At 40.6% G+C, this 26,841-nt stretch overlaps 1 protein-coding gene across 3 annotated transcripts in view; it reads left to right on the forward strand.

The window, feature by feature from the left end:
- CD99L2 (CD99 molecule like 2) overlaps positions 1-26,841 on the forward strand; it is a 584,389-nt gene that overhangs the window by 467,378 nt on the left and 90,170 nt on the right. For all 3 annotated transcript variants that reach the window (XM_069212400.1, XM_069212402.1, XM_069212401.1), the window contains one exon: positions 21,598-21,660. In XM_069212400.1, coding sequence (XP_069068501.1) covers positions 21,598-21,660 — 63 coding nt within the window. The remainder of the gene's footprint in view (positions 1-21,597; positions 21,661-26,841) is intronic.

Here is a 26,841-nt window from a genome sequence, read left to right on the forward strand (position 1 = left end):
TGCAGTAAATATTTACCACAAACACTCCATTCACTGTAAACAATTTACCGCAAATACACAGAAACAACAAACCTCCAGCTGCTGTTGGTGGTGGTTTTATATTTTGCATTTCTTTTTTGCTTTTTTTTGCATGAAACGTGTCCTTACATCAGAAATCGACACAAGGATACAGACTATGCTAAAATATAGTGCTAAATGACAGATTTGCAGTTTGCGTAATAACGCATAATTTTGCCAAAATGTGTCGCAAATTACACAAATTGTTCACACCATTAGTCTTGACACACTTATGTGCGAAGTAACTAAATGAATCGAGAACCTTATTCTCGCTAATTGCCCAGACACACCACTTTTGCTTGTTTACTACCAGTTTATTTCTAGTACAGTGATCAGCAAATGCTAGAAGTTCTAGCTGGTTTTGTAGATAAGCACTAGCAAATCCATAGTTCTCAAATAACACTGAAGCTTGGCATCTGTTTATCTTAAGGATGTCGGCATCCACATCCAGTAAAAAAAAAAATTCTTCAACATCAATGAAAAAAGGTGGATGCCAGCACTCATCCTTGAAACACAGGAATAAATCACACAGTTTTCCATTTCTGCCAAAAGAAACCCTACCACTTTTGTTGTATTGCAATAATATTAAGAAATCTACCAAGGTTGTGTCCACTCCGAAATTAACTAAAGCCTCCCAAAGCAATTAATGGCTGCTTTAAGGTCAATATAGACCCAAGCTGATGTATCCTCTTCAAAATACTTTATGTATTCACAGTTTTCTGTACACAAAGACTTTGGGCTAGGGTGTTCTCACATTTATGGAAACGAGCTTGTACAACAGACAATGCTTCACACTCTTCTATGCATAATAGTATTTTATTCACTATCACCCTGTAAGGTATTTTGTAGACAGCATCATTAACCAAGGTGGGTGACTGCTAAGAAGGACCTGCACTGTTTTTTTAAACAATGGTTATATATATATATTTCTTTTTTTAAAGGAAACATTTTTCTTGTACGCATAAGGCTGCCACATTTAGTTGGTGGTATATTTTATTTTTTGTTTCTATGTATTTCATTTTGTTTTTCTTTTGAAGGCTATGTTTGCAATTAAAGAGAAATAAGCAACATGCCAAAGATATTTCCACCATGAATGTGCTCATACTCTATAACTACATAAAAGTTATTTGTTGGAAAAGGAACACAGGTTCCCAAATCCGATAGGAAAACACCAGGTGGCAGGTAGTCATGGCAGTGTACTGTGTTTGTATTCTGCTTTTTGAAAGTTGTATCTCTAAAATGACTTCTTGTCTTATTGCATGCCATGGAGTGTTTACAGCATCCGTTGACAGTAGTAGTCCATCATTTGCAGCCTGAACGTGCTCGTCATGTTTACTTTGGTCATGTCCCCTGTCCTCGAACAGTACAGTAAAATGTTCTACAAAAGCAGAACATAACATTGAAATTAAGGACGTTCCCTCACACCCTCGTTTTTCAAATAGTGCTTTTGGACTCCATTCATCATTCCTTTCAAGGCAGAGGTTGTCCATTCCCAGAGAAAAACTGTTCTCTTTTTTGCATTACAGTATACCTTGTTGAACCACTCCAGTGCTCATCGAATTGGGCTAGAATTGCTGGAGAGGTAGGTTAACAAAATATAAAAAAAGCCTTCAAAATCAAAGGTGCTGTAACTTAACAAGATGTGGCTTCTTTTAAATCGGGAACATTTGCAAACAGTTTAGGCAAGAGTATGCCTAGAAAAAGTGAAGCCCAGTGTGTATATCTGCAGTTGGAAGTCCGTGTTAATTTGTTATCCTGTGGCATGATCATAAGCAGGATACTGTGATCACAGTAGAAGATCAAGGAAGTGTATCACTGTTTAATGATCCACCTCTGTCTGCTATCCAAGTCACTGTGCCTTGGTCAGAGATTGACAGTGTTAAAAAGTAAGCTGATTAGGAATTTTTACTGCCTTAGTAGGTTCTATTGGAATATTGGCATCAGAATCCTTACCACTAATCCAGCCACTTAATATCTGAGGATCAGTCTTGCAAAAAGTCGTATAAGGGACGTTTTACTTTCATGTATCTTACCTTGAGGAACACTACGTGAGGGGACCCTCATCGTGACATTTGAACCATACGTTGTACAGGTTAACCATAATAGATGCACATTAGTCCCACGGTAGGATGACCAAATTTAGGGGGTTATTACAACTTTGGAGGAGGTGTTAATCTGTCCCAAAAGTGACGGTAAAGTGACGGATATACCACCAGCCGTATTACGAGTCCATTATATCCTATGGAACTCGTAATACGGCTGGTGGTATATCCGTCACATTTGGGACGGATTAACACCTCCTCCAAAGTTGTAATAACCCCCTTAGTTCTACTGAATTCATAGCTAAAAACAGCTTCTGCAGTAACTCTAACCCCTCAATCACCACAATGCTAGTGTATACTTTCATTAAGTGTAGCCTCACTCCATTCCCCTCAAAATGTCTGAGCAGGTACAAAATTACCCCATTTTCTGAATACCTTAACTTTACTGAACAGATTAGATGAGCATTAAACCAAATGAACAATCCACCTGAGCAACCCTCTTTTATGCTGGTTTTGGCTGGAAGAGGCAGGTGCCATCCATAGAACAGAGTTCCTAGGCACAACATGGCATGGACCAGAATGAACTTCTGTCAGTCAGCGTCAGTTGAAAGTTGTTTAAGCCCTGCTGTGTTGTAGAACAAATACTTAGACTACACTTGTTTTCTATAATATTAGGAAATTGGAATCAACACCATTTTGTTCTGGACAAAAATTGGGGGACAATGGCTCAGGTTGCGCTATTGTCTGCAGCAGGTGTGGCCGAAGTGGACTTGCTGGTTGGGCTGTTTAGCTAAAGAAGAGAAGTACCCGAACAGTACACACCAAATTATGCAAACAGTAATAGTTGCTGTGCTCTATTAAGTGATGCACAGTTTGAAACTAATAAGGACTGTCCCAGCTGTGACTGACTGTGCTCAGGTTGTTTGTCTTTCAGGAACAGATGCAGTTATGTTTACTTTTCAGTTTGCTCTCCACCTTCAGAGCACGGGCTCATAACTGCCATCTACGAGTTCTGTGGCTCCTCCTGTGATCTAGAATGCCTAAAAAAAAGGACCTTGACTATATTCACCACCTTGAACGCTGAATTTATTACTAACGATTTTCATGTATTTTGGATTAAGAGTTTGGGTAGAATTTGACTAACATAGAAATAATGTGCGGCTTGGAAAATGTGCCAACCTGAGTAGCTGCCATTAATCACAAAGTATCATTATTAAAATGCATAGTAATAATAATTGAAGTGCCTCTACTAAGAGAGTTTGTAGTAATGCGTAATATTAATGGTTTTGCATTATGTATTTGCTTTATTAATTATAGGCCTTGAGTTAGAGAGGTTTGGGTCTAGCTTGCACAGCCTCATGTTAAGCTGCACTTTTTAATAAAATCGTGGGAGTGCATGTCTAGAGAAATTATTTCATGTATTTTTCACACTGCATTGACCAAACGTTAGCAGATGTCTAACTTTCTTATGAGAAAAGCTTGCTAGAATATCTTGTATTAGTAATTGTTACACTGTATAGTTTGAGGTGTGAGACTTCAATGTCCCTGGAGCGGACAATGGATGCACTGACGGGAGTATGGATGGATACAAAACATTTTACCTGACGATGGAAACAGGAGAAGAGGAGCCAATCATCGACATTTGAAAGACAGTTTAGTTACATCTTAGATTTGAAGTTTAATCCTTATTGGACTAATTGTAAATGTCCGATTCTTTGACGAGTGACAACGTGAAAAGTCTTTTAGACGATTCTAACTTAGCCCAACTGCACAGTGAGGAGAGAGGCTATTCCCACTTTGATTTCCTTCTGAGATGTGTTCTTTTCTATTCTGTCTGAGGAGCAGAATGGTTCAGATAGCTTAGAGTCCCCGTTTCTGAACCATTCCCTTCCACTGCCCGTTGTTGATGCTGACCGAACTGATGTCCAACTGACGAAGAAAATTGCAGCTTTCTGATCCAAATGAGGAGAGGTATAACAAAATGCAATTGTTCTTGATGTAAGCTTGTTCTTTTTTTCTAGGTACCAACCGCTATTTGTCAGATGTTTTTGCAAATTAATTTTGACTAAATTGTTTTGCATAAAGCCCAAACATGCTGTACTAATCTGAAGGTTAGTTAGGGAGACCAAGAGAATGCTAACAAGATCATCATTAACAGAGCTGAGGTTGTTCCTTTGTTGAATCTAGATGCATGTAATTTCTGTTACGCAGTTGTTCTTAATTTGTACTGTGACTATTAGATGTTTAATGATCAATGCACTAGTTAAATTTAGTTTCTTGAGAAGATTTGGTCAACCACTGTTGTTTATGTATGTATACCATTTGGTTTCCAGACTAATTTAAGTGGCATTAGCATAGTGAATATAGGGAAATAAACATTCTAACTTTTACATAAAAGTTTGGTTATTCTTGACGAAATGGGTCACGGTGTGTAAAGATTACTGAGTAAAGAATATTTGATGTTTTTTTGATTTTGATGATGTATTTGCATTGAATAAGAGATTTATGGTGGAATCATTCTAAGCGCAGTCAAAAGGTCCATTGAACGTCTAACACATCCCCTCATAAATTTAAAATTAAAAGACCAACTAAGGACAGACGCGCTAACACTACTGAGTGCTGACTTTGAATGTGGAGTTCTCACTTACTTGTAATGTTTGTTCTGTTAAGAGGAACACTTCAACAAATGTTTCTTTCAAGATTACCTTAATCATGTCGTGCAAAGCTTCATATTGTACCTTGGGTTTCATTGGACAACAAGCCACTAGTCAAGACATGTAGCTTTGTTCATTCTGAAACCAGTAGATAACGTTATTGAATAGAGTTGCCATTTTCTTTAATGTTAAATTGTGATACTGCAGTGAGATACACAGTTTGCTGATAGGTTTCACAAAGTACGGATTCTCAAACCTAATTTGTTCACTTTGTCAATTTTTATAGCACGTCCCTTATATCATAGGCCTAAGTGAATGTGATCTTTGAATGGCAAAGCGTGCCTTTTTTTTCAAAATTGTTAATCACATTATGTACCTCAGCACCCACAGAGGAGCTGTCCCTTCCTTGAGTGACACGTATACTTCAAGAAAAAATAATCGAAGCTTTTTTGACCTGCAATTAGATGAGGTAGGCTATGCAACAGCAGTTTGCTTACATAACTTAATACTATTCCATCTAAATGTGAAAACTTTAGGTCTCTGCTCCATAAAGAGGGCCTCGCTGAAGTAAACTTTTCGCTTGGCTCTTTTTTTAGAATGTGATAAAATTACCTGATTCTTCCCTGCAGAACTAAGGTCTGCCCTTCTTAAGCTGTCATGGAAATGTGGCGACGCAGAGGTAATGGGAATTTCATTGTCGCCTACTAGAGATTTGAGAAAACAAAACATGTTTTAAACAGTTGCGGTGTCTGGGCAGGTTTCGTGGGCGACCACAGTGCGCTCATTCTGCTTCCTATAGATGTACTGGCCCTGCCCCTGGCTGGATACAAGGGCAGAAGGCAAACATCAGCTGAAGCAAAAGGTGTCTGGGCAGGTGGCAACGTAGGTGCCTACAGTGCAAAAGTAGAGGTGGGGGTCGGCACTAACAGGGAGCCAGGCAAAGGTACCACCGTAACAGAGGAAGTCTAATGGGGTTCCCAAGTGGGTCAATGAGGTCCAAAGGAACTCCATAGGTAGTTGGAATTGTCTTGGGCAGCACACACTTCCTGGTGGCCCCCATATGCTGCAGGTTTGAAGCCTAGGGAGCTCAGGTTCATTAGGACTTGTTGCAATTTTAGGTTTCTCTTTCAGGCAGCCACAGGGCTTGATAACTTTGACAATTAGGGAGAGGCATGGATGATACTCTGGAGTCATTATCTCTTTTACTACCAACAAGAAGAGACTAAATATGTTGCTGCTTTAAAATGAAGATCTAAATCATATTACATCTGAGAGCAAGTTATCAGACAGTCTCCCCATTTCTTATAATTTTAGGAGGAGATTAGTAACATCGGCAAAACATTTTCCTGTGACTGGTCTCGCCGAGGATTCAGTGAAGAAAACTGATATTGAATAAGTACTGCTTGTATAACGATTCTTATAATATATTAGGCATGGAGAATTACACGTCTTAATTTTATGGTCAGAAGAACATATTGATAAATGTCCTGAAGAAATATTATGTTTGATGGCATGTGTGGCTGTAGATACACAAGCTGTACATACTCCTGTCATCTAGGTTTGACTCCAGAGTTGTGCAAGTTGTTTTTCTTCAAAGAAGTCTTTAGAGTCACAAGGTCAAGCTACATTTCTGCTCAAAAATATCCACTCTATGCTTTTGACTCCATTTGATATGGTTCTTCAGTTTCTTTACTGTCCTCAGTGGTATTGTTTTCAATTGCGCTTTTGCAGTGCTCTTGAATTTTGTCGGTTCAGGCTCCGACAGCCCTCCCTCGGGACACCCCCCATCTCGGGCCTACCATCCAGCGTGTCTCTGGCTCCGTCAAAGATTCGTTTCTGATGGAACATACACCCTTCAGATTTTGCCCGCATTGCCAAGGAAAATACTCGCACACCGACCAACACCTCCTAGGCAGTCTGTTCCTTTCGCCCGACCATAAGGAGGCCAACTGCAACGCCTGCAACTCATTCCATTAAAAAAAAAAAAAGGCTCATCGGGACAGAAGGGCTCAATGGCTCGAGATATCTCACAAGGCCTCGGACGACACTCCAGATCTCTTTGGGGAAGAACATGCCTAGGAGGAGCTGACCGCTGAAGAAGAGGAGGCAATCTATATCGAGGACAGTTCTGGTGCTGATGTAGGGTTCAGTCTCAAAATGGAGGACTTACCATCCGCCCAGTGTGTGAGTGCTGTGACACCTGCTCTTGCACCCAAGTCCTCCAAAAACGTCCATTTTCACTATTGAAGATTGCCAGACCACCACTGCTTTCCTTTCATGTTCAGATCTGAAAAGCTATCCCAGCCGTCCCGCCTTCGAGCCAAGCACCAAAGATCGCCGCCACCTCCTTCAAAACCTTGTCCCAGACAAAGCCTCACTCGGCTAGGCCCAAGCTTTTGGTCCCAAAAGCCTTGGAGCGGAAAGACTCCAGAGCATCTTCAGCCCTACTGCTCCTCCCGAGCCGATCTTACAAAAACTGGATGCCCAACAGAGAAAGTTTCAAATACAAGAGGGCACCGGCTGCATCATCGCAACTCCTTCCTCTCCACCACCTCCTAAGAGGAAGTTGACCTTCGAGGAGGCATTGGATCTTCCCCTTACCCCCCAGGAAGAAGACTAAATCCAAGGCCACAAACTCTGCTTATCAGTCTCCTCCTCAGCCGCCACCATCACCTCTGCCTCTATCTCCTCCTCACACTTCACCACCACCATCTCCTACACATGACCCACTTGATACCTCTTCTAGGGGTCTCTACAATCTGACACTGGGGGCTTAAGGAGGCAATGAGGTGATCCTGACCCTTGGAGCATATACAGCACTAATCCCACTCCCCCTAGTGACCCAGACCTCTATCCATCTTGTCCCTCTTGAGGATACCACTTCTTTCCAGCAGGTTATCTGTAGGGCAGCAGAGTTTCATAACATTGAGCTCCACAAGAAGCCCCTGGAACAGGAGTTCCTATTTCACACACTCTTCCACTCATGAGGACACCCAATTTCTCCCCATGCTTCCTGATATGAGACATGGCAAACACAATTTTAAGAAGCCAGTCCGTGCCAGGGTTATCACCCCTCGAGCGGGACAAAAAAATATGAAGCGGTTCCTTCAGATCCCCTGTTCATCCGGAGTTAAGTACCACTTCACTCCATTGTTGCCACCACTGCTTGCAAACGGGCAAACAGTCAGGCTACTGGGGATACTCCTCCTCCTGAAAAGGAGAGTACGCACATTGATGCTGCTGGGTCAAGGGTTGTGGCACAGGTCACAAACCATTGGCACATTGCCAGTTCTCAGGTCCTTTTTGCCCAATATGATAGAGCCCATTGGGACGAGTTGGAGGAACTCTTGCAGTACCTCTCAGAAGAACATCAAGAAGGGTCAGCAATTTGTCACCAGGGGGCAGACCATTACCAGTAACACCCATCGGATGCGCCCTGGACGCAGCAGCTACAGCAGCCCAGGGGTATTAACACCAGCGGCCTTCTTGGAAGGCACACGTGGCTACAGTGTTCTGGATTCAAACTAGAGGTCCAACAGGCAGACTTTAATATGCCTTTTGATAAGGAGCATCTTTTTGTGCCGCAGGTAGATTTTACCCTTGATAAAATGAAAAAGGGCACGATACAGCTAAGGCAAATGGAGCGTTACAGACTGCCACTTACATGGGTTCCTTTCATCACCCAGGCTATAGAGGGACATATAAATCCTCCTCCACGGATGCCTCTACTTCCCAACAGAAGCACCCCAGTCTACCTACACCAGGGGTTATTACAGAGTTTCGTTTAGGGGTGCTAACATCAAGGGAAGAGGAAAATGAGTCTGCGCACGGAGAAACGCCCACTGCAGAGCAGTGAGTACTTAAACCTCCCTCCCCACCCCAACCATAGAACACCTGTTGGGGCAGACTACATTTTTTTTCACCCAACTGGAATTCCATCACTACTGATAAGTGAGTATTGGCCATTAGCCAATATGGCTACTGCATGCAATTCATTACCACAACTCTCAACATTCCACCTCGCACTCACAGGCTGTCACAGGAACATCAAACGCTTCTCAAACAAGCTGTACAGACCTTTCTTCTCAAAGGGGCAATAGAACCGGTTCCTCTTCAACATCAAGGCTCATGAGTATTATCCTCATACTTCCTGATCCCCAAAAAAGATGGGTCTCTAAAACCAACCTTAGATCTCAGACCTCTAAACAAGTACTTCCTATCATAACACTTTCATATGGTCACCCTTCAGGGTATCATTACGCTTTTGCAACAATGTGACTTTATGGCAACACTATACCTAAAGGACACCTACTTCCATATACCAATACAGCCTGCTCACTGCAAATACTTAAGGTTTGTCAGAGTAGGGAATCATTATCAGTTCAAAGTTCTTCCATTCGAGGTGACTACCACACCTCATGTTTTCACAAAATGTTTGGCCATGGTTGCAGCCCATCTGCAAAGGCAAAATGTCCATGTATTCCCCCATCCGGGACAATTAGCTGATCAAAGTCAGCACACATCAGCAGTATCAACAACACACTCAGATGACAGTGGATCTGCTTTACAAACTAGGGTTTACCATCAACGTCCCCAAGTCTCACATTCAACCCCTACAAGTTCAGATTTACTTAGGAGCATTCTTAAACACACACTCAGGGTTAGCATACCGCAATCCAGATCAAGTTCAGAACTTTCACACGACTCTGCCCCAGTTTCTGGCCAAACTGGAAGGTTATGCGTCTGTTAAGAATGATGACTTCTTGCATTGCCATAGTTCCCCACACAATGTTAGACATGCGTCCTCTGCAGCAGTGTCTAGCTCACCAGTGGTCTCCGTCACAGGATCACCTGGAAGATCTAGTGTTGATAGACCGCCACACTCACCATTCTCTGCAATGGTGGAACAGCCTTTCAAAGAGGCGGCCTTTTCTGGACACTGTTCCTCATGTCATTCTCACCACAGACTCATCACAGACAGTTTGGGTTGCTCACCCACAAGACCCAATAATACAGTGTCTCTGGGATGCCAGACATCAGTCTCTATATTCAAGCTACCTGGCGCTTCAGTTGGTATACCTAGCGCTGGAAGCTTTCCTTTCTCACCTGTGTCACAAGGTTGTCTTAGTCCGACAGACAATACGCCAGCCATCTATTATCTACCTAAACAGAGGGGGACATGATCTTCACAACTCACACACCTGTCTCAGACCATATGGAAGTGGGTTGTTCACTACAACATTCACCTATTGGTGGAATACCTTCTGGGAATAGACAACGACTTTGCAGACCTGCTCGGCAGGATGCGGCAAAAAGTCCTCGAATGGGAATTCCATCCTCAAGTCCTACACTCATACTTCCAAAAGTTGGGGGTCCCGCAGATAGACCTTTTTCTACAGCAGAAAATGCAAAATGCCCACACTTTGTCTCCAGGTACCCACACCCGCGATCCAAGGACAAAGCACTGTGGATGAGTTGGTCAGGGATATTGGCCTGTGCTTTTCCACCTCTCCCTCTTACCCCATTTCTGGTTCAGAAACTCAAGCAAACGTCTCTCACCATCATCTTTGTAACTCCTATGTGAGCAAGTCAGCCTTGGTTCACAACACTACTAGATCTCTCAATAGTTCCTCACAAGGAACTCCCCAACAGGCCGAACCTTTTCCATAAGAACTGAAGACAAATCAGACATCCAGACCCCAAAACGCTCAATATAGCCATTTGGCTTTTGAAGTCCTAGTTTGGCTGCCTTGGTTTACCACTGGAATGTATGGGCATTCTCAAGGAAGGATGCAGGCCTACCACTAGAACCTGTCGCACATCAAAACGGAAACATTTTATTTGCTACTGCCAACCCCGACAAATTGACCCTATGAAAGCTACAGTGCAAAATACTGTCTGCTACCTCCTTCATTTGCAAAAGGCAAATTTAGCTTACACTGCCATACAAGAGTGGCTCTCTGCAATGGCTGTCTATCTCTAGAATAGACAGCATCTCTCACTATTCAAAATTCCAGTCATTAAAGTCTTTGTGGAAGTTGTTCCACCTCGGGTTCCTCCATCGTCCTTTTGGAACCTTAACATTGCTCTCACTGGACTCAGGGGTCCAACATTTGAGCCTCCTCACTTCTTGCCAACTTCAATTTCTGTCGTGGAAAGTGGCTTTCTTAGTCTCTATTACTTCACTCAGGCGTGTTAGTGAGCTCCAGGATTTAACCTTAGAAGAACCTTTCTTCCAAACTCATAGAGACACAGTGGTTCTTCTGACTAATCCTAAATTCGTACCCAGTGTAATTTCAAATCTTCACCATAATCAGTCCCTTGAGCTCCCTGTCTTTTTCCCACAACCAGATTCTGTTGCGGAAAGAGCTCTTCTTAACTTAGATGTCAAAAGGGTGCTCATGTTCTACATAGATAGAACTAAAACTTTTAGGAAAACGAAACAACTCTTTATTGCCTTTTCTCTACGTCACAAAAGCAACCCTATATACAAATTCAGCATAGTCAGATGGATTTTCAAATGTATACCAACTTGCTTCATTAATGCAAAAAATACCTTTTCCTGTTTCTCCCAGAGCACACTTTTCTCATAAAAAGAGAACTACTATGGCTTTTCTTGGAAACATTCCCATAGCTGACATATGTAAGGCAGCTTCATGTTCTACACCTCACACTTCCACTATTGGGTGGATGTGTTAGCATACCACCAAGCCAGTGTACAGCAGGCAGTGCCATACAGGCTAGCCACTGCTTTTGAGTTTGGGGACTGCTTTACAGTCGATGCAGAGCATGTGTATCAACAGCCACACATGCCATTAAATGGATTGTTACCCTGTAAGCATCTGTTCATGCCATGTAGTGCTGTAGATTGATATGCACCCTCCCCTGATGCCTGTGGTCATTGCATTTTCACTATATATATATCTATATATAATAGACACCTCTTTTCTTACACATACCTTTCACTCCTTTCTCACCTGCCTGTGGGAAAACAATCTAACAATGGAGTTGATGTCCATGCACAATTCACCAAGAAGAGGAGTCACTCGACCTCGCGACGCAAAAGACTTCTTCAAAGAAAAACAACTTTCACAACTCCAGATCCAACATGAGATGGCAGGAGTATGCAAAGCATGTGAATCTGCAGCCCTACGTGCTTTGAGCAGATGCTTACAAGGTAATTAACATAATTCGTCACTGAAACACGTTGACAGAAACATTTGTAACACAATCTACTGGCACTGATTAATTCTATCTGAAAAAATAAATTCGTAATTATACATTGACAGGACTTCGTAGATGTGGATGGTTTTATGGGTAATGAATTTGGCATTGTTTTAATTCTTCTATATTGATTTGTAATGTCTTGTGTTATTTATGTTGTATTTATTTTGTTTAATTGATAAAAGAATATTTTATGTAATTGGAATACATTTATAATTTTCGATGTACATGATATCTGTAAGGTTTTCTGCACAGTGATCACTGAGTTGAATGAGGATAGCAGGAAGTGTGCAAGTAAGTTTGTAAAAAAAAAAATATATTTTTTTTTTTGTATTGATCAGTACATTGGAGAGTATTCTTTTATTTGGTGTATCTAACCTGTCCGCTTGGTTTGAGGGCTTGCTCTGTTTTTAATTCTGAGTCTAATGGTATAACAGTAAGCTGTGAGCAAAAGCTACTTGTATGCTCTGCGTACATAGTATTCCTCATATTTCAAGTGAGCATAAACCTTCAAACAAGTTGGCACAATGCAATACACAGACAGTGCAGCATGCTTTTGTACATCCAACGTAAGTAAAATAAAACACATTTTCTTTCTCTTCTAAGTGATGTTTGTGATAGGTCTGTAGTTGAACAAGTTGGTCAAGTTGTTATTCGTGCATTGGTGGTGCATGTACCTTTACTGGAGCATTAACAAACATTCTCTAGGGCAAAGGGCTGTGTGAAATATGCAGGAATATTTGTCAGGTACACTTAAATAAGAATTAGAGTATGGTTTTATATTTTGTGTAACTTTTGGTGGTTCTCTCCCAATTTGTGGTGGGCGACCATTCTGAAGCAGTTTGCTACTTAGGGATTGGGAGAGATTTCCTCGTCACAATGGTATAGTGATAAAAGTTAGATTTTTCTTTTTTTTCTTTTCATTTGTTCATAAAGAAGATTGGTCACGTTTAGTATTAATTGAGGCAGAATTCGTGAAGTTGTTAGTGGTTAGGTGGGCAGTGCTGAAATATGATTGGAGATGAGCATATGGTAGTTTTTTTCTGTTTTGAGTTAGATATGGTTTACAGCGAGGAAATACCCGGATGTTTTCTTTTTTTTTAGTATTTTATTTTTTCTACCAGTGGCTTGGAACATCAGAGATATTTGAAGAATTTCGTAATTTCAGTTTATAGTAAATTGAAGTGCAGTTGGGTGGTGTGTCTTTATTCACACCATAAGAGACAGGGTGCTGCTGTTGTGTCAGTATGTGGCACACACTGTCCTTGGCACAAATGGTCCTTAACATAACATTACAGTTAAAACAAGAACATAAAAGAAACGTATTTCCTAGAACGGCTGAACTGCCTAAAAATGTCTTCGCTTGGGTTAGACTGGAGCTCAGTACATGGGAGGCCCGGTTCTCTCTGAAGAGAACCAAGAGAACACACATCCTTTCTGTTATACTTTGCCTTTGGATGCAGGTACAATCTTTACCCAAAAAACTTCCTTAGGTTGGACAAGTAAATAACCCTTCATAGTTACCCCGCTTCTTAATTTCATTGTGAATGTTTCTACTTGCAAATTATTCAGTCTACATTTTATGTACAGGTCACAAAATAGTGGGACAGGTAGGAAACACAAGATCCACATGCTTGACGAAAAGTTATTTCCAAGTAATTTTATAAGCATTTAATTACAGGAAGCCAGGTCATTTTGCTTGCAGGTAGCCATCCACAGTAGAAACACTTTATCACCTCTTTAGTACACTTGATGTTTTCCGGCATCCAAAATCGTAACTGCTTAATCAAGGCCTTCATATTCTGTAGATCCTTAGCCGATGCATTTTATATGACGTATCCAACAATAATATGCCTCTAAAGGTAACTTTATTCATCTAGGTTCAGCCTGATCCTTTACCAGAGGAGCAGTGATCTTAGACTGAATGGATTCCAAATTCTGCTCCTAGGCAGATTGGTGGGGTGTCTGCTATCAGAGCTATTAGAACATTGGAATGTTGGTAGCTCCATTGAAAACAGTGGAGTGCCCCGGTCTTCCAGTGGCCGGTAGAAGCCCGGAACTCCTACATTCCACTGTTGGTCACAACTGTCGCTGTCAACAAAGGACTCTGGGAGCACAAGGGGAATTTAATCTCCTCGGGCTTCATGAGGCCCTTGTTTTATTTATTAGAATATTCTGCGCTGTAGTGACAGAATGTTCTAACAGCCTTATGACCCTTTGTAGCAGAGCTATACCAGCGTTAAAGCCCGCTCCCTTGTTAAAGGCCTTTCCCTTCAGCTTGGGCCTTTAATGCTGGAATGGTCCTTTAATGCTGGGACAGTCCTTTAATGGCAGGTATAGCCTGCTAAGGCAGGCTATATAGGCTATATTAGTATCTTAGGAAATTTCAGCTCAGCTATTTGTCAAGACGTAGATGTGTGTCCTCAAACTTAGGCACCATAAAGGACTTTACGAACACCCTTAACTTTGTAAAACTAGGGCTTTTTTTTTTTTTAGCAACTCTGCTGCTAGATAGTATGTTAAAACAGTTAATAGTCTCTAAAACTAGTATGTTATTTTCTTTCTCAATTGGTGGCACTAATGAACAATCGCCTGCTTAGCCAAACTTCTAAATTGTCAAATCTGGATAGGCCTGGCTGAAATTTAAATCGCAGTGGCATAATTTCTGGATTTCGCATTATGCTTGTGAGAATTTCTCAAAATTATGTCATTATGCTACTTTGTATAATTACATGCCATTTGCAGTAAATATTTACCACAAACACGCCATTCACTGTAAACAATTTACCACAAACACACAGAAACAACAAACCTCCAGCTGCTGTTGGTGGTGCTTTTATATTTTTGCTTTTTTTTTTTCGTGAAATGTGTCCTTACATCAGAAATTGACACGAGGATGCAGTCTATGCTAAAATATAGTGCTAAATGACAGATTTGCAGTTTGCGTAATAACACATAATTTTGCCAAAATGTGTCACTAATTACACAAATTGCTCACCATTAGTCTTGACACACTTATGTGCGAAGTAACTAAATGTATGGAGAATCGTATTCTCGCTAATTACATCGACACACCACTTTTGCTTGTTTACTACTAGTTTATTTCTAGTACAGTGATCAGCGAATGCTGGAAGTTCCAGCTGGTTTTGTAGATAAGCACTAGCAAATCCATGGTTCTCAAAAAACACTGAAACTTGGCATCTGTTTATCTTAGGGTTGTCGGCATCCACATCCAGTAAAAAAAAAAATCCTCAACATCAATGAAAAAAGCTGGATGCTAACATTCATCCTTGAAGCACAGGAATAAATCACACAGTTTTCCACTTCTGCCAAAAGAAACCCTAACACTTTTGTTGTGTTGCAATTATATTAAGACATTTACCAAAGCTGTGTCCACTCCGAAATTAACTAAAGCCTCCCAAATCAATTAATGGCTGCTTTAGTTGCTGCTTTAAGGTCAATATAGACCCAAGCCAGTGTATCCTCTTCAAAATACTGTATATATTCACAGTTCTCTGTACACAAAGACTTTGGGCTAGGGTGCCCTTATATTTATGAAAACCAGCTTGTGCAACAGACAACGCTTCACACTCTTCTATGCATAATAGTATTTTATTCACTATCACCGTGTAAGTATTTTTTAGACAGCATCATTAACCAAGGTGGGTGGCTGCTAAGAAGAACCCGCACTGTTTTTTAAAACAATGGTTATATATATATATATATATATATATATATATATATATATATATATCCTTTTTTTTTTTAAAGGAACCATTTTTCTTGTACGCATAAGGCTGCCACATTTAGTTGCTGTTATGTTTTCTTTTTGTTTCTATGTATTTCATTTTGTATGTATTTTCTATGTATTTCAAATAAACAACATATCAGATTGCCAAAGATATTTCCACCATGTGCTCAGACTGTATAACTGCACAAAAGTTGTTTGTTGGAAAAGGAACAGAGGTTTCCAAATCAGATAGGAAAATACCAGGTGGCAGGTAGTCATGGCAGTGTACTGTGTTTGTATTCTGCTTTTTGAAAGTTGTATCTCTAAAATCACTTCTAGTCTTATTGCATGCCATGGAGTGTTTACAGCATCCGTTGACGGTAGTAGTCCATCATTTTCAGCCAGAACATGCTCATCAAGTTTACTTTGGTCATGTCCCCGGTCATTGCACAGGACAGTAAAATGTTCTCCAAAAACAGAACACAACATTGAAATTAAGGATGTTCCCTCACACCCTCTAGTTTTTCAAACAATGCCTTTGGACTCCATTCATCATTCCTGGCAAGGCAGAGGTTGTCCATTCTCAGAGAAAAACAGTTCTCTTTTTTGCATTACAGTATACCTTATTGAACCATTCCAGTGCTCATCAAATTGGACTAGAATTGCCGGTGAGGTAGGTTAACAAAATACAAAAAAGCCTACAAAATAGAAGGTGCTGTAACTTAACAAGATATGACTTATTTTAAATCAGGAAAATTTGCAAACAGCTTAGGCAAGAGTATGCCTAGAAAAGTGAAGCCCAGTGTGTATATCTGCAGTTGGAAGTCCGTCTTAAATTGCTATCCTGTGTCATGATCACAGGCAGGATACTTTGATCGAAGTAGGAGTACAAGGATGTGTATCATTGGTTAATGATCCACTTCTGTCTGCTATCCAAGTCACTTTGCTTTGGTCAGAGATTGACCATGTTAAAAAGAAAGTTGATTAGGAATTTTTACTGCCGTAGAAGAATGTAGGTTCCATTGGAATATTGGCATCAGAACAGCCACTTAATATCTGAAGATCGGTCTTGCAAAATTTTGTACAAGGGACATTTTACTTTCATATATGTTACCTTGAGGAACACCATTTGAGGAGTCCCTCATCCTGACATTTGAACTATACGTTGTTGTACAGGTCAGACACAATAGATTCACTGAAGTCCCACAGTAGGATGAGCAAATTTAGTTCTACTAACTTCATAGCCAAAAACGGCTTCTACAATAACTGACCCCCATTAATCACCACATCGCTAGTGTATACTTTCATTAAGTGTAGCCTCACTCCATTCCCCTCAAAATGTCTGAGCAGGTACAAAATTACCCCATTTTCTCTATACCTTAACTTTACTGAACAGATTAGCTGAACATTAAACCAAACTAACAATCCACCTGAGCAACCCTCTTTTATGCTGGTGTTGGCTGGAGGAGGTAGGTGGAAAATCCTCCTTTTTCAGTGCTATCCATAGAACAGAGTTCCTAGAAATAACATGGCATGGACCAGAATGAACTTCTGTTAATCAGTGTCAGTTGAAAGTTGTTTAAGCCCTGCTGTGTTGTAGAAAAAATACTTAGACTACACTTGTTTTCTATAATATTAGGTTGTCCATCGGGAAATTGGAAGTAACACCATTTTCTGGACAAAATTTGAGGGACAATGGTTCAGGTTGCGCTATTGCCTGCAGCAGGTGTGGCCGAAGTGGACCCGGTGGTTGGGATATTTAGCTAAAGAAGAGAAGTACACAAACAGTACACACCAAATTATGCAAACAGTAATAGTTGCTGTGCTCTATTAAGTGATGCACAGTTTGAAACTTATAAGGACTGTCCCAGCTGTGACTGACTGTGCTCAGGTTGCTTGTCTTTCAGGAACAGATGCAATTATGTTTACTTTTCGAGTTCTGAAGTTCCTCTTGTGATCTAGAATGCCTAAAAAAAAGACCTTCACTATATTCAACACTGTGAACGCTGAATTTATTACTAATGATTTTCATGTATTTTGGATTAAGAGTTTGGGTAGAATTTGACTAACATAGAAAATAATGTGCGACTTGGAAAATGTGCCCTCCTGAGTAGCTGCCATTAATCACAAAGTATCACTATTAAAATGCATAGTAATATTAATTGAAGTGCCTCAATTAAGAGAGTTCGTAATATTGATTGTTTTGCATTATGTATTTGCTTTATTAGTTATAGGCCTTGAGTTAGCGAGCTTTGGGCCTAGCTTGCACAACCTCATGTTAAGCTGCACTGTTTATTAAAAGCGTGGTAGTGCATGTCTAGAGAAATGATTTCAGGTATTTTTCCCACTGCATTGACCAAACGTTATGAGATGCCTTTAACTTACTTATGAGAACTGCTTGCTAGAATATCTTGTATTAGTAATTGTTACACTGTATAGTTCGAGGTGTGAGACAGCGATGTTCCCCGGAGCGGACAATGGATGCACTGACTGGAGTATGGATGGATACAAAAATGTTTACCTGACTATGGGAACAGGAGAAGAGGAGCCAATCATTGACATGTGAAAGACAGTTTAGTTACATCTTAGATTTGAAGTTTAATCCTTATTGGACTAATTGTAAATGTCCGATTCTTTGACCAGTGACAACGTGAAAAGTCTTTTAGACAATTCTAACTTAGCCCAACCGCACAGAGAGGAGAGAGGCTAGTCCCACTTTGATTTCCTTCTGAGAGGTGTTCTTATTGTATTCTGTCTGAGGAGCAGAACACGTTCCTGATGATTTATCTCTATCTTTATTGCTTAATTCTAATGCTGAATGCTGGTCCCTTAGACGTTGGTCCTTAAATGGTTCAGAAAGCTTAGAGTCCCCCTTTCTGAACCATTCCCTTTCACTGCTCGTTGCTGATGCTCACCGAGCTGATGTCCAACTGACGAAGAGAATCGTAGCTTGCTGATCCAAATGAGGAGAGGTATAACAAAATGCAATTTTTCTTGATGTAAGCTTGTTCTTTGTTTATAGGTACCAACCGCTATTTGTTAGATGTTTTTCCAAATTAACTTTGACTAAATTGTTTTGCATGAAGCCCAAACATGCTGTTCTAATCTGAAGGTTAGTTAGGGAGACCCAGAGAATGCTAACAGGTTTTATTATTAACAAAGGTGAGGTTGTTCCTTTGTTGAATCTAGATGTATGTTATTTCTGTCACGCAGTTGCTCTTGCTCTTAATTTGTACTGTGACTATTGAATGTTTAGTAATCAATGCACTAGTTAAAATGAGATTCTTTGGAAGATTTGGTCAACCAGTGTTGTTTTCAGACTAATTTACGTGACATTAGCAATATTAATATAGGGAAATAAACATTCTAATTTTTACATAAAGGTGTGGTTATTTGCGACCAAATGGGTCATGGTGTGTAAAGATTACTGACTCTAAAGAACGTTTGATGATGTTTATTGATTTTGATGATGTATTTGCATTGAATAAGAGACTTATTGTGCAATTACTCTAAGCGCAGTAAAAAGGTCTGTCGGACCTCTAACGCGTCCCCTCATAAATGTAAAATTAAAAGACCAAATAAGGACAGATGCGCTAACACCACTGAATGCTGACTTTGAATGTGGAGTTCTCACTGACTTGTAATGTTTGTTCTGTTAAGAGGAACACTTCAACAAATGTTTCTTTCAAGATTACCTTAATGATGTCGTGCAAACCTTCATGTTGTACCTTGGGTTTCGTTGTACAACAAGTCACTAGTCAAGACATTTAGCCTTGTTTATCTTGAAACCAGTGGATAACGTTATTGAATAGAGTTGCCATTTTCTTTAATGTTAAATTGTGATACTGCAGTGAGATACACAGTTTGCTGATAGGTTTCACAAAGTACGGATTCTCAATCCTAATTTGTCCACTTTGACAATTTTTACAGCACGTCGCTTATATCATAGACCTAAGTGAATGTGGTCTTTGAATGGAAAAGCTTGCCTTTTTTTCAAAATTGTTAATCACACTATGTACCTCAGCAACCACAGAGAAGCTGTCCCTTCCTTGAGTGACGCCTATACTGCAAGAAAAAAAGCATTGAATCCTTTTTGACCAGCAATTAGATGAGGTAGGCTAGGCAACAGCAGTTTGCTTACATAACTTGATACTATTCCATTTAAATGTGAAAACCTTAGTTTTCTTCTCCACAAAGAGGGCCTCACTAAGTAAACTTTTCTTTGAGCTCTTTTAATAGAATGTGATAAAATGACCTGATTCTTCCCTGCAACACCAAGGTCTGCCCTTCTTAAGCTGTCATGGAAATGTGGCGATGCAGAGGACAGAAGTAATGGGAATTTCATTGTCGCCTACTAGAGATCCGAGAGCAACAAAGCATGTTTTAAACAGTTGCAGTGTCTGGGCAGGTCTCGTGGGCGACCACAGTGCGCTCATTTTGCTTCCTGTAGATGTACTGGCCCTGCCCCTGGCTGGATTCAAGGGCAGGAGGCACACTTCAGCTGAAGCAGCAGGGGTTCTTTACACGAAGCCCATCAGGGTGTCCCTTTTGTTGGTCCTTCCAAAACAGAGCTGCTACATATCTGCTGCCTCACTGGCTGAGCGCTACCAGCCAACTCCCTGTCAATGGCTACCTACTACCGGGCTTTACCAGTTCAAACTACTTAGCTAGTTTAAAGTACTGTGGGAGGTGTTCAGTAGTTGGTTCGTGTTTAAACACCCTGTGGAATGTACTCTCTATGATATGGATTTTGTGGAAATGTCTGTGTTTGGCAGTGGGCTGGTAGGGCTACGGTGGAGCCTTTCATAAAGTTGACTGCCTGACATGCCACTGATTCTAACCCAGCCTTTGCGCGCCAGGAAAACTGGATCAGGTGGTATTTCCTGATCAGCATTCTTATTGAATGGACAGTAGTGCAATATGCACTGATGTTTGATGATGTGGTAATCAAATAGAAGTGATCAGACCAATGCACTCTTTCATTTTCTTTGTTATTTGAGACTTGTAAAATGTTAGTTACAATAGAAGGTTTAATAACGTCCTCTCTCGCTTGTTCCACAACTGATTAAAGCCTCACACACCGCGCACATCACCCTCGGAGTGTTACTTCACCAGGCTGCTTTTTCATGCTTTGCTTTGTAGGTTATCGGGAAAAAGTGCACAAATCGTGAACTTACGCTTGCTTTGAGTAGATCTGTGTGTACTTGAGAGGTGGTCCATAAGGCAATGGTCGGGGGCTTTTCTGAAAAGAAGCATTGGCTCCTGAAACAGTGGCTGGCTGGAGACCTGTATGTGATCTGTGATGGGAGTGTGGTTGTTTGGTAACGGGTAACAATTCAATTATTGTTGTTTAACACTCTGTCAGGCTCATTTAATTTCAAAGTAGTTGAATTATTTATTTACTGGAAAATCTTGGATTTTTTTTTCTATTGAACGTTTGCTGTGCTAGTTGATGCGCTGACTGACAACCACACTTTGAGAAACATTAGAACTTCAGACTGTTATTAATGTCTGTATGTTTTTTGCCTTTCATTGTGTCTAGTTTATTTTAATTGGCACTTATTCGATGCACATTTTTATTTCGCTCAATGCAAATATGAATTGCTTGAAACATTTTAAAGGCTTACTTTCAATAGTTTCAAAGATTCTTTGTAGGTAAGGATAGAAGACTAATTGTAGCCTCCTATTCTGAAAGTCAGTGGCTGTGTTGTATCATGAAATGTCTCAAGCAAGAACTCGTTGAAGGCCAACAACCCTCTTGTGTAAAATTCTAAGCACACAACACTACGAACCAGAGACAAAAACATTAAAACAAAGAATTACCTAAAAAAAATAAAACTGAAGATACATGATAACTGAATTTGTACTAACATTGCATATTTCTTTGCAGAATGGTCTGACAAGGATCTTGATGACATTCTCGATGACGGCTACCACCCGGATAAGAACAGAGGTAAGGCATTGTACAGTAGAAGCCAGGGGTAGAACCAGCTAGCATTAAATGATGGTGGTACAATAATTATGCACCAGTGTGTTTACATGGATGATGCATAAAGTGAGATGCTGAATAATTTATACTTGGATTCTACTTAATCTCCCCATAAGGAAGGATGCAGCATTGACTAAATGCTGAGAAAGTTATTCACAACAACAAAAGCATTGATAGCATGAAGGTGTGTTCCACTGTACTTGCTGATTATTTATGCATGTCGTCAATGATAACAGCAGATTCCACTTATTCCCAGTGCACAAAAAGGGCAGAGGCTTCTAATCCATGGAGATTACATCTGCAGTTAGCTTGCAGTCGGCAGTGAAGTTTAACATTGCATTCATGCAACACAGTTGTATACGTTTCCTGAAGGCTGTGCCACCCAGATGTATTTGTTTTTGATAAAGCAACTGTTTACTCCAAGTCTGATGTGAATTATTATTCTGTCAGTAATATGGAGTATGTATTTCGAGCTGGTCTGTTCTCATTGGAGCAGGTCCAAGACTGATTTGCATATAGCCAAGTCCAGACTGCGGTGAAGGTGTGCAAAATAACGATGAACTAGGATGTGGGCCGAGTATTTAACAGTGGCTGATCTTAATTCAATAATTCCATTCATCACTTTTTTGTATTTTTTTTAGTGCATAAATTTGACTTTGAAAACTTATTTCACATTATGACATTTTTCAAAGAACAGCCCTCTTCATTCCGTTTTTTTTTTTATAAGTTAGTTCCATTACATGCTTATAGCCAAGTATGTTCTCAAGTAAACTGAAATCTAGCTTCTTTCCCCGCTTCCTCTACCTAATAACTTGGGCAAGTAGACACACATTCCTAATGTTGCTGTTCAATATAAATTCAGCTGAACAAGGTGAGTTACCTTTGCTGTGTTTCCTCCAGTAGTATGAAAGTTGAATGTAGTTGCAGGATTCATGCTCAAGCTCTGTTTCAATATTCTGTTCAAAATCATGCACCAATTCACTACAACACAGTTCGTAGGCTGTGGTCATTTCTAAAAGTCAAAACACGACCCCTGCCTTCAGAAAATGGGCAGTTAATATTAATTATCTTTATTTAGGATAGTCACATACCATTAACCCAAGGCAGTAGAACTCTTAAACATTGACACAATATAAGCCTATTATGCTTGTTGAGAAGTTTCAAACAAGTTCATATAGATAGTACTGGGAAAACATGAAAACAATAACAAATAAGAAAAGGGGATGAACTTGGGGGACGTCCAGGTGGGCTCCCAAATCAGAATGGATAGGCTAGGCAGAAGTAGTCAGTGGTTGGTGGCTGTAATATGAAGAAGTGGGTAGTTTCTAATTTTTAATTTGTATGCATGGTAAAAGTCTGAGCTGCAGGGTACCCTTCTAGATCTCCAGGCCCACTAGGGAAGAGCTATGCATAGTGCTAATTCTTCCTAAGATGTGCAGAGAGTCTCAACAAGAAAGTGTGTGTCACACTACATTGCTTCAATTTGATGCAGCCTAGACGAAAGGCCATTTTAGTTGTTTCAGGTTAGGTATGGATTCACTTTGGTTTGTGATGCAGTGCATTGGTATTCGGGAACTCGTTTGGGAAAACCAAGGTGGATGCTGATGATTTAGTATGAATACGTCTCATTGTTTTGATAGTAAAGCAGGCTGAAAGTGTAGGCAATTTAAGAGGAAGAATTTAGAATCTGGTGTGGAGAGTATTTATCCAATGTGTTATTTAGGTATGAGTAGTCTCAGAAATTGGTCGTTGCTGTGGTGAGCAGAGCAGGCTGGGCATTGTGGACAGTTGTCGCTGTAACACAAAGATCCAGTTGGTGCTGAAGCTTCGCATTGGCGGTCGCCACAGGCGTTGATGCTGTGGCACGATGCACAACTTGCATTCCTGGTTGTCGCTGGTGGTCGATTTAGCACGAAGGATCGAGTCTATTGTAGCTTCACATTGGCGGTCATCGCAGGTGGCAAGATCTTGACACAAATGGGCCTGGTCACAAAGAGCCCAAAACTTATGAATTTCTATTGTTCTTTACAGGAGGACCTCCTCTGATGCCATCAAGGGCCAAGGCCTTGGGAAGGCACCTCTTAGGGATCAGGAACTCAATCCAGCAGAAGGCCAGTTGCAGCAGGTCAGCTGGGCAGTTGCAGAGAGACCTCTGGAGCAAGTTGTGTCTCTCCCCTCTAGCTCAGAAATGGAAGTCAACTTATTAATCTTTGCAGTCACTAAGGTAGTTCTAAGTTCAAGGTGAGGGTCCCGTCTCCTTCAAGCAGCAGGGCAGACCTCAAGCAGGAGGGCTGTCTTCAGAAGTACAAGGTAGGCCTTAAGCCGCATGGCAGTCCTTGGGTTTCAACAGGACAGTCCTCTAAGAAACAAAGCAGGCCTCAGGCAGAAGGGCAGTTGTTGGACTTGCCATCCTTGGTGTTGATATCCCCAATTGATTACCTTCAATCCTCCCATTATGGCTGACTTCATTTTGCTGGCCTTAGTACTCTGTGCACTTTACTTCTGCTAACCAGTGCTAAAGTGCTTGTGCTCTGTCCTCTAAACATGGTCAAATTGACTTACGACCAATTGGCACATTTAATGTACTTGTAAGACCCTAGTGAGATAGTACTATATGAACCCAGGGCCTGTAAATTAAATGCTGCTAGTGGGTCTGCAGCGCTTATTGTGCCACCCAATTAAGTAGCCTTTTAACATGTCTGACGGCTGCCACTACAACCTGTGTGTGCAGTTTAAATTGCCATTTTGACCTGGCAATATAAAACTTTTGCCAGGCCTAAACCATCCTTTGTAATACACGTCACCCCTAGGGTAGGCCCTAAACAGCCCACTGGGCCGAGTGCAGTGTATGTAAGATGTTGGTCATGTGTTTTTAAGTTTTACATGTCCTGGTAGAGAAAAACTCTTACATTCATTTTGCACTACTGCAAGACCTACCTCTCCCATAGGATATCATTAGGGGTTCCTTATTACATTTGTTAAGTAATAATTTCCAATCAGGAGCAGGTAGGAATGCCAAGTTAAGTATCTACAGAATTGTAATTTGAAACCCTATGTAATTCTAAAGTCAGATTTTAAGCCACTTTTCAGAAGATGCTACTTTTAGTAATTTGCCATTTTCTTGTTCCAACCATTTGGTGCCAACAACCTGTATCCTGAGTCACATGACTAAGTGTAGCTGAAAGTTGGTTATTGTATTCACTTCTTTGTCTTGGAGCAATTGACGTAACTTAACAATTGGTAATAATAAGTTCCAGTACAGTGGCCATCTGTTTCCTAACATTTCTGTTTATACCTAACGCTGTACATTCACCACACATATGATTAGTCTGTGCCTACAGAGGAGACACTCCTCCACATTGAACAATTGAACCATGAAGCCCGTAGTTTAGTTAAAGAGGGTAAGCCCTTTGCTTCAACAACTAGAAGTGTGTACAGTGTCCGAGATAAAACAATATTTGTTGTGCTTCTACATGTTTCCTTCAGGTGAAAGACGGCCACATTTGCGCACTTTGGATGGAGTTTGCAGTGTTTGCTATGTACACTAAGTGGTGATGGTTTTCAGTCTGTTTATGTTAGGAAAAGAATGTCTAAATTAGACTACTCGCAAGGAAATGATCCATGAAATGTACTGATCATTGTGGTATACACTACTGTTGCTGATCATTAATTCTTTTTTGGGGTTTCATTCATCTTGACAGGTTTACATCCAGTTAGACTTCTTTGTGGTGTGGAAAGATTTACCTTTTTCTTTGCATGGCACGGATGAGTAGAGTAGGTAGGGAGTTGAATTACCCTGAAAAAGACCTGTGACCAGTTTTTGGCATAAAATATAGGTCAAAACATGTTGGTAGTCTATATATTTTTGGTAGACTAAATATTTTTGATGGTCAGATGATTAATCATCTGTTGACCACACTGCTTGTTTTTAATCAATAACAGTGGTACCCGATAATAAAGGAAATTCCGTGGGTATACTGCTAGGTATTTTTAAACTCTTGAGACTTCAACTGGGCTAGTACTTTGTCCTGAAATTAGATAGTTAAGAACTGCTAAGTCCATATATTTCAGTTGAGTCCGCTGGAGGGGCATTGTCCTCCCCCAGTGTGAGAGGTAGCCAGTGATGAAGCATACCACAATTAAAGAGGCAAGTCAGTTATGTGCACATTATAGCCTATTAAATCAAACACAGGAGCAGGTTTTGTACAGCACCACACCCTGAAATCATGTTTTTCGAGGTCTTCATATATGATCATGTAGAAAAAAGAGGGAAAGTGAAATTAAATGCCTAGGATCACACAGTTTGGAAAAGTTGGGAAGCCTGCATAGCACTGATAACAGACCATGGTATACAAGGAAAGTGACAGTCCTGGAAAAGCTCCCAATGACAAAAGGGACAAACCTTAAATGCAAACAGGTGGAAAGCTGCTTAAATGAAAGACAAGTCTAGGATACACTTGCAGGGCTCTAAGTCAAATCAAGGCAAAGTTCAGCATCTACCCTAAAATGAACATGTTTCTAAAGTGAAGTGCAGGACTCCTTATTTACTTCTTTTCCTTTACACCAATTAACCTTGAAATAAATGATTGACTTTCTATTTAATACCTTTCTATTGTTAGAGCTGAGTCGAGTAAACAGCAGCCCAGGGTTTCTGTTGCCCGGGTAAATGTCAGGGGGCAATGCAGCCCTCGGGCCATACTTTAAGTATCCGTGTCTACTGGATGACATCAAGCTGGCCCATCTTAATACACCAGATCCTCAGGTGTTCACGTGCACCATACAGATACACTATACTTAAGTCAGACATCCATTACTGCTTCTTGCACCTCTCAATAATTGGTCCCACAAATACCCACCTGCACCTACAAACACACGGGGTCTGACACACATGCTCACAGTATCTGTCCACTCCATACAACTACTATAATTTGTAGATGTATAATGTCTTTCTCTGCCAAAATTATCTCATTAAATACCAAGGGGCTGAACTACCCAATCAAACAGAAAACGATTGCAGAATACTGCAGTAAACTGAAAGGAGACTTCGTCGTATTGCAGGAAACACACCTTGAATCCATTAATGATGCCAAATTCTATTCCACATGGGTAGTGGAGTTTGGACTGTCCTCAGCAATACAGAAGAAA

This window comes from Pleurodeles waltl, chromosome 2_1, assembly GCF_031143425.1.
Source record: "Pleurodeles waltl isolate 20211129_DDA chromosome 2_1, aPleWal1.hap1.20221129, whole genome shotgun sequence".
Lineage (NCBI taxonomy): Eukaryota > Metazoa > Chordata > Amphibia > Caudata > Salamandridae > Pleurodeles > Pleurodeles waltl.